This window comes from Onychomys torridus, chromosome 2, assembly GCF_903995425.1.
Source record: "Onychomys torridus chromosome 2, mOncTor1.1, whole genome shotgun sequence".
Lineage (NCBI taxonomy): Eukaryota > Metazoa > Chordata > Mammalia > Rodentia > Cricetidae > Onychomys > Onychomys torridus.
In genome coordinates this window covers 137,368,519-137,380,615 of record NC_050444.1, presented here as the reverse complement: position 1 = coordinate 137,380,615, position 12,097 = coordinate 137,368,519, and the positions used below count along the sequence as shown (strand labels likewise).

General features: G+C 42.7%; 1 protein-coding gene across 1 annotated transcript; it reads right to left on the bottom strand.

The window, feature by feature from the left end:
• Positions 1-4,052: 4,052 nt before the first annotated feature.
• Positions 4,053-11,377, bottom strand: LOC118577398 (MYC binding protein). Its single transcript, XM_036177542.1, has 5 exons — positions 11,279-11,377; positions 11,061-11,133; positions 6,776-6,824; positions 6,446-6,575; positions 4,053-5,220 (listed from the first exon to the last, which is right to left on the bottom strand). Exons 1-5 carry the CDS (start codon positions 11,360-11,362, stop codon positions 5,176-5,178), a joined length of 381 nt encoding a protein of 126 aa, XP_036033435.1. The 5' UTR covers positions 11,363-11,377; the 3' UTR covers positions 4,053-5,175.
• Positions 11,378-12,097: the final 720 nt, after the last annotated feature.

Genomic DNA, 12,097 nt, shown 5'->3' with positions numbered 1-12,097 from the left:
TGGCTTCAGAAAGCCATATGAGAATTTTCACGTCTCGGACTCCAGAAGTGGAAGTTTGACAAAGTACGGCTCTGTACACTTAAAAGGAGATGGGGTAGGGGGTCTTGGTTTTACACGAAGACTGTATTGTTTGTAGGGCCGGGGATGGAATTCGGGGTCTTCTGCCAATGCTAGGCAAATTCTACCACTCCGCCCTATCCCCTACTCAGAGAGACTAGACTGACTTGACTGTGGAGAAAAAAAGCAAGCTTGTGTAGGTCTGACACATTGGTTATGCCTGATCTTAGAGGTTAAAAGCAGGGCATATTTCATCACCACCTCACCTAAAAAGTTCCAAATCCATAGTATCTAATAGGCAGAATGCACTTAAATGTACATATCCCTCACTATGAGAGACTACATACAGGCCACCCTTAATCTCATGAACAGATTGGAAGATGATCAAGTTCCTTGCATGTGAACCTATGCACACAACTCACGTACTTTATATCAGTTCTGCATTAATTATAATGCCCAATACAAAGACATGGTGTCTCAGCCAGGCATGGTAGCGATAACACACACCTGTAAATCCTAGTACTTTAGAGACAGAAGCAGGATTCCCCAATAAGTTTGAAGTCTGCTCTACCCATCAAGTTCCTTGGCAGCCTGAGCTAGAAACCTTTTTTTTTTTTTTTTTTTAAGAAGTCATGGGGGAGAATGTGAAGTTGTTGTTACATTGTATTGCTTAGAGTAGGGGCAAGAATAAAGTCTAAATGTGCTCAGTACAATTTTCTCCCCAAAATTTCCAATCCAGTTGGCTGAATCCATGGATTCAGAGAACCAACTGCTTACCAGAGGAGAGCAAATTTAAGGGTAGCTGTGGTAACAGTTTTAACAGTTTTAGGTGGGGTGTAGGAGTAGATAGAAATCTGAGGACAACCTCAGATATCTTACCTTTCACCTTGAGTTTGGGGACAAAGTTAGTTCTTTGTTGTTTAGCATTGCGTATGCAAAGCTAGCTAGCCTGCCAATTTCTGGGCTGTCCACCTCTCATCTCACAACAGGAGCACTGGGATTACAGACACAAACCTGCTCACTTTTACCTGAGTTCTAGGGATTCAAACTCAAGTCCTCACTTTTATGTGACCAGTGCTTTACCCACTGAGCCATCTCCAAAGCTCTGTTTGCTCAAAATTTTATTCTGGGCTGGAGAGATGGCTCGGTAGTTAAAAGCACTTGATGCTCCTGCAGAGGACCTACATTCAGTCCCAGCACCCCTGTGATGGCTTACAACCATTCATAGCTCCACTGTTGAAATCCAATGCTCTCTTCTGGACTCCAAGGATACCAGGCATACACATGATACACATACATACAAGCAGGCAAAACACTTATACACATAAAAGAAAAATACATTTTTATGAAATGTCTTATTTAAAAGGTTGGGAATGTAGTTCAGGTGGTAGAATGCTTGCTTAGCTTTTATGAAACCCTAGGTTCCATCCTCAGCACTGCATTCCCCAGACCTGGTAGCACCTGCCTGTATTCAAAGCAGCAAGGAAGCAAAAGAACCAGAAAGTTGTTCAAGGTTATTCCCCGCCATAGTATCAGTCAGTATCAAAAAAGTCATACTCCTCAAAGCCTTCTTTACAACAGCCCTTCTGCTATTCAAGCAGACTTCATTACACACCAAGTCTTCTCTGTTCCCTGCTCTCCTCACTTCCTTCAGTCACTGCTTCTACAGTACTGTTCAGGAGAACATCAAGGGTAGAAACATTTATGTCTGTACTGTTCAGGAGAGTACCCGCTGACCACATAATGCTAGAAACCAGGCTGCAGGGATTGAGGAACTGAGTTTTTGTTTTGAGTTAACTGCCCCGTGTAACTGGTGGCAACCACACTGAACAACTCAGCCATGCTTTCACATCCCTTTCCCTATTGATCATTCTTCCTTAAAATGCATTCATGCTTGTCAGCATCCCTCAGATACCTGGTACCTACAGAGTAACCAGCAGGGCTTTCAGACCCATTCAGCACCTGGACCTTTCTATTCCCAGATAGAAGTTTAAAACATTAGTGATCACTAGAACTAGTATTTTGTCAGAACCCTACTCACTAAACTTGTGTAACTACATTTTTTAAATCACTATATGACTTGGTATCTTTAACTTTTTTGTTTAGGTACTCAAAGATTATCAGGTTAAAATCTGTTCCAAAGTAGTCTACCATCCAGTCTTTCCAATTCTGTGGTATTGACAGATGTGGCATTACTACAACTGATCTGTAGGTAGCCCTTTACAGCTTGCAAAGCACTTTTATACCCACCATGTTTAATCTGATCCTAACAATTACCTTGTAGGGTAGGTAAGAAGTACACACACACACATACCTCTTTAGGGATTGGAGTTGAGACAAGATCTTACATAGCCAAGGCTAGCCTCTAACTTACTATGTAGTCAGAGATAACTTTCACATTCCTGACCCACTTGCCTCCGAGTGCTAGAATTGTAGGTATGGACCATCATGTCTGTTCAGAGTGTTTATATTTTATTGTGTGCACGCAGCTGTACACATGTGGAAGAACACTCTTGGGAGCTGATTTTTCTGCTACTTTATGGGATCCAGGGAATGAACTGAGTTCTTCGGGCCGTGCCCAAGCACCTCTACCCACTGTGCCATGTCTGTAGCCCCTAATTTTTATTTTATAGATAAAGCAGCTGAAGTGTAGCAGGAACTGAAGAGATGACTTACATTTCCACTCCATTTAGCATCATCTTGTATACAGTCTTCATTTAAGTCCTTGACAGAAATGATGGAAACAGGGCTCAGGACTGCTTCTGGAGAAGACCCCAGTTTAGTTCCCAGCACCCATGTCAGGTGCTCACCACGCCCGGTGACCTTGAGATCCTTTTTTCTTTTTTAGGATTTATTTATTTATGGTTATTTTGGTTTTTAAATCTGAGTACTCTGGGTACATCTGCATGCCAGAAGAGGGCACTGGATCCCCCTATAGATGGTTGTGAGCCACCATGTGGTTGCTAGGAGTTGAACTCAAGACCTCTGGAAGAACAGCCAGTGCTCTTACTCCAGCCCCAAACTTTGAATTCTTAAAGATGAGTGGTTGGCCCAGGTCAGTTCCACCTACAAGCGGTAATCAAGCCCACATTCAGCAACTAGAGACAGTCACAAAGCACCTGACAAAACATTAGACCAGCATGGTGCACACACCTCTAATCACAGCACTTGGGAAGCAGAGGCAGGAGGATCTTGAGTCTGAGGCTACCATCTGCTACACAGTAAGTTCCAGGCCAGTTCCACCTACATATAGTTAGCCTGTTTTAGAATAAAAAGAACAATAGTACCATGAAAGGTGGGGAGAAAAAAAGAGACTGCCAGAAAACAAAATGCAGTTGTCTGTATCAACAAAATGGCTGCCATACAAACTGCCTAAAGAAGCTAAGTCCTCTCCCTTCCAAATTCTCCTCAGGACCTCTTTTGCTATTCTTCCTACAATTCTTAGCACATCCTACCCCACCTTGTAGTTGTTTACACATGTCTCATAATAAATGAATCTTTACCAAAACAGCACTTAGCCCAGGCTATCCACCTAAAGGCACTCCGATCAGTAAAAAGAGAATCCGTCCAGCTGAATGTTCTTCCGCTAGTAGCTGGGCAGACCATTGCCACGCTCCTGCCAACGTGACTGATTACAGTGCCCCGTGAATGGCCTAGCCAGTTTCTAGCAGGTGTCAGTGCCTCAGCTGGTTAAACCAGCTTTGATTGGATGTGTGCTGTGGTCAAAATTTAAATACAGGCTCCCTAACAATACAGATAGAAGACATAAAATAGAAGGACTTCAGTGTCTGTGAGTGAGGAAAGCAAGTGATCAACACACATCTGATTGTGAGTCTTCCCAGAGAAAGGAGAACAGGCCAGATGTAGTCATGAATGCCTGTAATCCCAGCATTCAGAAGTTGGAGGCAAGAAGATCAGAACTTCAAGGCCAGCCTGGGGATACGTGAGACTGTCCCCTACCCAAAAAGAAAGAAGAGGACTACCAAAACAAGTGGTACTTTACCATTTACAAATCTTTCATGTACATTATCTCATTTGACCTCACAACAACCCTGTGAGGTAGGCAGCACATGTTCTCATGGTACAGATGAGGAAAGGGAATCTCCAAGCCATTAACTGACCTGCCCAGGGTTCTACAGTTAGCAACAAATTCATATAAATGTCAGTCTTTGGCCTAAAAATTTCAGCACCCACCTCCCCTCATATCTGCCCTACCTACTTCACAGGGATAATAAAGATAAAATTAATCCAAGGCTCAAAAAATACCTTTAAGAGGAAAAAAGCACTATATAAATTACATATTATAATCATCTGTGACATAATGGTTCATCCCTTTCCCGTCCCAGTTTGTGCGTGAACCCAGAATTTTATATTATCTCTCTTCTGTGCTCAACTAAGGAACTAAGTAAGGCAGGGTAGGAGTGTAGTCCTGTTGGAAGCTATGTAAATTACAATCCAGTAGCAGCAACATTAAGCAAACTGAAAACAACACAGACTGATGTGCAACCAGGACGCACTACAGCACACGGCACAGCAAGGCAGCATTATCAGATGGGCATTATTGCATAGAAAGGAAACGTGGTGTCAGAGTCCATACTGGCACACACACAGTTATCTAAGGCAAAGTGGTGGCAAAGAAGAGTTACTTGTTCCGTATTATATAAAGAGCAGAAGATGCATGGGAATCCATGCAGAAGCATCATACATCACAGATCTGTCCAGCTGTCCACTGGGAATACACTGTCAAGAATGAGTGTGCCTACTATGCTCACGTCCTTAGCCAAGGAATAGCTCCATGCTAAATCTCCTAGCTAAAATACAACCAGTACCATCAATCCTAATTGGATAATAAATAAAATGTCTTTGAAGATAAAAAGTTATGTGGCTCTTTAGCTTTTCTTCGAGATCTACTTTGGATTCTCCTGCTTTAAGACCCAAAGAAAGTTATATTGAGTTTTTATTGGTGATTCTATGTATATGTGTTTATAACATTAAAGTGTGATGAGTGGATTTAACATATTAAAAGTTTATAGCATCTTTTCAGGAAGATTATATACTATACAAGCTATTCAAGTGATACAAAACCAGTTTTCAGTGTCTTTTCAACTGAGAAGAATCCTATTCAGCACGCTTCTCCTCCTGAGGTGGCTCATACTGAGCAAGCTATGGGGCAAAGACAGAGGATTTAGATGAATTTTATTTAAATTGGGTAAAAAACTTAGTAACACAATGAAATTAGATATTATATTCAACTTTGTTATTGAGTCAATAATCAATTCCTAAACTTATCTTTCTTAAACCATATGCTTACTTAAGATTGAGTACAATTAAAACTAACAAAATCTTTTTTTGCATAAACCTTTAGCAACTAAACTTTAGTTTCAATTCATGACTGAACTGTTCAAATACTAAGTACATAACAGTCTATCTTTCCAAAACTGTCATGCTGTGTAATATGGAACTGTTTTGTCCTAAAAAACAAAGAGTTGTGTGATTTCTATTAGTATAGTCAGTCAATGAAGTGACTTTAAAAGTACCAGAAGGGCCCTGGCATGGTTCATGCCTTTAATCCTAGCACTAGGGAGGCAGAGATAGGGGTTTCTGAGTTCGAAGCAAGCCTGGTCTACACAGCGAGTTTATCTCAACATCTTTGATAATCTCAGTCACTGCATTTTTAAAAATTTTTTATTTATTTATTCCTTTATAAAAGCTTGTGGTTCCTTACAAGAACACTGGATTTCATAAGGTTTGACTTCTTTGAATTAGCTGTCAGATTTGGAAAGTGCATTGTGTAGTTCCAAATGTAATAAGCCTCAAAGACTATGAGTTGATGTTCAAGTTTATGGGAGTTTGAACAAAGGGAAAACTTCAGCTCTAGATATGATCAAGTCTGTCCTTGCCTAGAGCAAGCATGCTTAAGGCAGTGTGAACTATGCACTGCCACGTTCTAGGTGCCCTTTAACAAAGCAGTGGCCTAGGCTGACCTGACCTGAACTGCCTAAGAACCTTAAAATTATCCATTTACTTTAAGCAGTATTAGCCAGTATTCCCACCTTTTTATTGATGCAGGTTTTCAATTCCCTCTTCTTGACCACTCTTTGCTTATCCTATTTATTGTTGGTCTTGGGATTTTTCTAGATGAGGCTTAAGTTTGCCATGCATTTGATTCAAACTGATACTCACTGTCCCTCCCTGCTGCCCATTTAGTGAAGTTTTGGGGTTGTTTACTCTGGTTTTATCATGATATACAGATGGAATTCAGGACCTTTGCATATGCCAAACAGATGCTCTACCACTGAGCTACATCCCTGGCCTACAGTAAGGATTTGGTCAGATAATCATTAGAGACAAGATTGTTTTTTAATTTGAATTTCTTTTTTAAATTTACCTTTGCTTTCAGTTTTTTATTTTCTTCTACAGTAGCTTCATATTTCTCTTTCATTTCTGCCAATTCTAGGCGAAGCAGCTCTATTTCTGGGTTTTCCGGGGTAGCAGCTCCTAAGTGATGCTTTAAAAAACTAACATCAGTGTTAAGAATGTACTCACAGCAGAATGAGGCTGGGGGACAGTCACCCACCACACCACCAAGGTTATTCAAGGTCATGTGAAGATTCAAAAGAACTTTTCAATAAACAAACGTATTTAAAGCTTATTATATATTTGAATAAATTAAAATGTCAAAAATATGGTCTTTTGACTTCAGAGATGAAAAGGATACTCCAGAGCACTGGTGGGCTTCTCTGGTTCTTCATATAAGGCTACCAACACTGCAAAGAGAAAGAAAAGCAATGAAGTCCTCAATGTAGATGGCTAATATTCTGAAACTCAGTAAATACTATCTACCTGCTGTATGGCAAGCAGATTGCTAACTGTCCATAGGATGGTGAATAATTCAGACAGTGTTCTTGCTTGCAACAAATTTACAGTAGTCCATGGCAAAAGATAAGGAAGGCAGAGAGTATTGAACTGCAATGGTGGTTACTGAGTTTCGAGGTGAGACTGGAGAAATACTTAGCATCAGAGGCAGATCTGAGACCTAGCTGTGTTTCAGATAAAAATGGGAAAGCTCAGAGCACATACTAGGGAACTAATGTGTCAAGTATGTTGTATGTAATGGTAATAAATGGAAAACTGAGAACAGCTTAGTTGAACTTTGATCCTAAGGGCTACAAATATATTTCGACAGTTTTAAAGCAAGGGGGTGGCAAGATCACTCTTGACTGCTGTATGGAGGTCTGACTGAAGTGGGGCATGGAAAATGGCAGAACAATTAAGAAAGCTGGGTGTGCTGGCCCACGCCTGTAATCTCAGTACCAAAGAGGTGAGGCAGGGGGATAAGGAGTTTAAGAACATTCATTTATGGAAAAGCAATGAGCTGCAGAACTGGGCTACAAAGAACCCTGTCTCAAAAAAAAAAAAAAAAAAAAAAAAGTCTACTATAATCTAACTAAAGAAATTTCAGTTCCATTCAGAATATTCAACAATTAAGTTTTATATATGACAGGCTAGACCAACCAAAATGTTACCAGTAATCAACATGCTCAATTGGCATTTAAAAATAGGTGGCCTCATATGAACACTGTCTCACTCATCTAGTGAACAAGCCCTCCTGGAATTCAATATTCAGATGGCAAGTTACCCAAATTAGTGCTGAGGACCCTTTACAAAAATCTCCTGAGCTTGTAGATGCCTGAACCTGTGTATAGTTGAGACAGCTAACCCAAGCTGGCCTAGAATTCACTATGTAGCCCAAGCTGGCCTTAAACTCATGACAATCCTCCTGCCTCAGTTCTCCCATACGAGTGTGTCACCACACCCTACTTTGAAAATCTAACAATAGCAAAACTACAACTGTCCAATGTGTCTAACTTTTAAGTTAAGAAGTCCTGTTTTAAGCCAATTTACATGTCCTTTATTAGAGTTTTAATAATTTAAATACAGTATGAAAAACAGCAAGTGAGCGGGTACTTTTAACTTACACCAAAATATACAACTTTTTGAGAAATCACATTTATGCCACCACTATCTGCCAATCATCTCTTATTCTGTTACAATACTCAAGACCCTATTTATTACTTTTTAAATTATTTACTTCCACTGATCTGTACGGAATCGTAACTTTCATCTACTTATTTGTAAAGACCACATCTCTCTACACATCCCTAGCTGTCCTGGAACTATGTAAAATAGGATGGCCTTGAACTCAGAGTGCCTCTCTGAGTGCTGCCTCCCAAGTGCTGGGATTAAAGACAGGCACCACCAGGCCAGCTAGAATCTACACTTTTTTAGGTGTGACTATTGATGCTCTTGCATTATTCCTCAGCTTCCAAGTTCCTGTCAGTAGTGCATGCAAGGCTGATGCTACAAAGTGTTAAGTTTCTTGTGCTTTTCTATGGGATGATTGTACTTTCTATCTGAAGAGAATTCAACCAAATCATATTTCCTTTTGCTTTAGCAGCTAGATTTATTTTTATTAGTTACATATGGGGAGTGGTCAGAGGATAAATTTCAAGACAAATTCTGTACTCCCCTCCTACCATGTGAGTTGCAGGAATCAAACTCAGAACCATCTGGCTTGGCAGCAAGCACCTTCACCTGTTGAGCCTTCTTGCTGGCCCCTAGCAGTCAGGTTATTTAAAGCCAGGTATTTTATAGGTTGATACCCTGCTCAAAATAACAAAATGCTACTCAGCCAGGCTGGCCTGAGACTCAAACAGTCATCCTACTTCAGTCTATCAAGTACGACTAGAAATAAGACAAAATGCCTTCATCTTTTGCATGTGCCTTAGACCTTTTGGGGCAAGATCTCTCACTTAACCTGGAGCTTGCATTCTTGGCTTATAGCCAACAAGCCTTGAAGACCATCCTGAGTCTGCTTCCCACCTCCCAGCACTGAGATTACACACAGAGACCCTGTCTGATTTACTCTACCTGAGGGCTGGTATCTGAACTCTGGTCCTGATGGTTGTGCACCAAGTGGTCTGAACCTCTGAGCCATCCCTCCAGCCTAGCTCTAGTTTGCTTTTTTGAGTTCGGTCTTGTTATGTACCCCAGACAAGCAGTGAATGAAAGATCTGCTTCCCCTTACTAGAGCACTAAAAACATGTCACCAGGCCTGGCTTCTTACCATGTTTTCACATTAAAAACCATTTTAAATCCTCTCTGAAATGTTTGCTGGATAGGAAAATGTAAATTTGTATAAGACATGTTTGAACCTTTAAAATCAAGTTTTAAATCATATTAATAGATACTGTGTTGTCAGATGTTATTTAGGAGACTAGTGTTTACAAAGGTTGAAGGTAGGAGCATGCAAATGTTTCCGATCTCTTACACAGCCTGAAGGCTGCACATCTTCTCTGTATTCAGTTGTCTCTGTCCTCCACCTGCTTTTTACTGCTTTTCTGTCCACTTGCTGCATTCAAACCCCTCCCCACCCCCACACACCGAATACCTGGGACCAGAAGTATTTCAGTGTTTATCTGGAATATCTATCTATACATACATATACATACATACAGACAGACAGATATACATACATAATGAAATATCTTGGTGATGAGATCCAAGCCTGAACAGGAGATTCATTTATGTTCCATATGTGAACATGACAAGCAAATATTCCTCGGCTCCTGAATTTTGACTGACATAAGTTATGCAGTCAGGTATGGGATTTTCCACACCAGTGCTCAGTAAGTTACAGGCTTTGGAACAATTTAGATTTCAAATTTTCAGATTAAGGATACTTATCTGTACTTTCTGTCCAAAGGTCTTCCCTCTACCACTCAATGTAAAGTGTCACATCTTTATCCCCTAGTCTTGCTATGGTTTAAATTACACATTTACTACTAGCTGGCACTGTGTTTTAGTGTGTGTGTCCCTAACTAAGCTACAAGCTCCTGACAATGGGGACGTTTCCATAGTTGTATCCCTTGGTACCCAGAACACAAGGCTAGAAGAAGATCATTACCTGAAACAGACATGAGGGGTTTTTCCCTGAATTCCAAGCATCTGTGACACTTCTGAGGCCACAAAGTACAATGGTTTCACAGAGGAGTTCTTATAGTTTGCTCACGTTGACTTGCAAAGATATAGGAAATTACTATCTGAGTCGAGAGTAGATATTAAGTAAACTTGTCAGCTCCTCCGTGTGAGGGAATTAAAAGTCCTGTTTTCTGCTAAATTCTCCCAGAATTTCCCCTATCTTTTGTTTCCCCAAAAGCAGATACAAATAGTTTCCCAGTCACTTCCCATTCTCAAAAGGACCAAAGTTTCAATCCCTGCCAGCAATTCCATTCTACTCCTTTGAAAACACTACGCAATGTTGTGTTGAGTAACATGTAGTAGACATTCACTGTACTTACTATAGGCTAATATAGCTGTATTCTCTGAGGATCCTCTGGTTTCAGTCACCATTCTCTCTAACTTTAAACCCAGAAAGGAAGGGATACACTAACAGTAAGCTTCCGTTTTTGGTTTTTTGTTTGTTTGTTTGTTTTTTGTTTTTAAGGTAAACGATATAGTCATTTTTATGTGCTCTGGTGCTCTTCAAAATCTAATTCTGCTATAATTATGAAATCTACACAAAGTAGGAATTACTACAGGCTGAGGGAGTTGAAAAGCCACGGCCCAAATTGTCTATGAGTCCCCAGTTTTGAGGACTAATAGTAACCCTCTTTCAAATTCGGTAATTTCCTTCGTTGCCTTTTGTCCGAAGGAAAATGTGTAAGATCCCGCACACTATGAGGCGGGAGCAATTGGGATCTCAAGGTCTCTGGCTAACGTATCCACTGCGGCTGCTCAGGAGAAAGCAACGGAAGTTGGAGAGACTTTGCAACAGCTGCAAGAGTTTCAGTCCCGGGCAGAGAGCGGCCACGGGGGCGAGGTGACGTCCCGCAGCCGGCGTGCGCCCGACCTGCGGGACCCCAAGGCCTCACCGGTTCCCGGGAGGGGCCCACCTGGTCAGGAGCGCGCGGGCGCGGACAGGCGCCGTTCCCCCGGCTCACCTTTCGTCAGCGTGTCTAGCACTCCCGACTTCTCCAAGTACCTCCGGAACTGCTCGCGCTTCGAGTCGGCGGCCTGAGGAGACACGGCGGGTCAGGGACCGGAGCCCGGGGCCGGAACAGAAAGACGGCGCGCCCCGCCGCCGCCCCAAGCCCTGCACGCGCCCCAACTCCCACCCGGCGCCGCCCGCACGCCCCGAGCCACGCCGCGCCCCCCTCACTTTGTAATGGGCCATAGTGACAGCCACAGCGGCGTAGCTGGCGCCGGAGACACGGGCTGGCGGGCTCCAAGCCGCACTGCTCATGCGCGGAACCGCACGCGCGTCTGCGCACTGGGCGGGCACGGGCCGGGATAGCAGGGGTGTGGCCTGTTTTCATGGCGACCGGGACGCTGTGTATCCCTGTCTCCGCGGAGCCCAGGGAGACTGCGTGTGCCCGCCCTCCGCGGTTCCGGGCAGCCCTGCATCTTCCTCTTCCGGTCGCTGTGGAGACTCGGTTGCCTAGCAAGAGGCGAGGTTTCGGTAAATCGCGACGAGCGTCCTGTGGAGTCCTGAGTGGTGTGGCCTGGAGTTAGCGGCTCTGGGCGGAGCTTCTCCCCACGAGGTAGTGGGCGTACTCCTTGTGTGTTTGGGCCTTTGGAAGTGTTGGAGACCGGCCAACGCTACGTTTCTTGGCTCTCAGAAAAACACCCAGCACGGGGATGGTTAAGGCAGGAGAACCAGGAAAAAGTTCAAGGTCACCCTAGGTTGAACTCCGTGTTCAGGGCCCGCATGTAAGCACTAAGCACAGTGAGGTTTACACCTGGCTGGGAGAAAGCCCTGTGGGCTGCGTGCGTATCTATATGTACAGCAATATTGGTGGTGCTGCCTCTATTAGTTTTCCCCACTCCCACCCCCAGTGGTTAACATTAACCTCGTTTCCATATATATTCTGCGTGGTTTTGTTATTATGTGAGCCAATATGTTGAAAATAATTACAAGTAGTATTAAGTATGTACGTCTCTTTAGTACCTTTTCCCGTCATCCAAAATGCTTGTCCCA

What these genes read in the sequence shown, in the direction of transcription:
- LOC118577398 (XM_036177542.1), bottom strand. Translation starts at nt 11,362, where the DNA reads ATGAGCAGTGCGGCTTGGAGCCCGCCAGCCCGTGTCTCCGGCGCCAGC. An exon ending in TCACTATGGCCCATTACAAA is followed by an intron (nt 11,134 to 11,278) that starts GTGAGGGGGGCG and finishes GTGTCTCCTCAG; the next exon opens with GCCGCCGACTCGAAGCGCGA. An exon ending in ATAAAAAACTGAAAGCAAAG is followed by an intron (nt 5,221 to 6,445) that starts GTAAATTTAAAA and finishes TTTGCCCCATAG; the next exon opens with CTTGCTCAGTATGAGCCACC.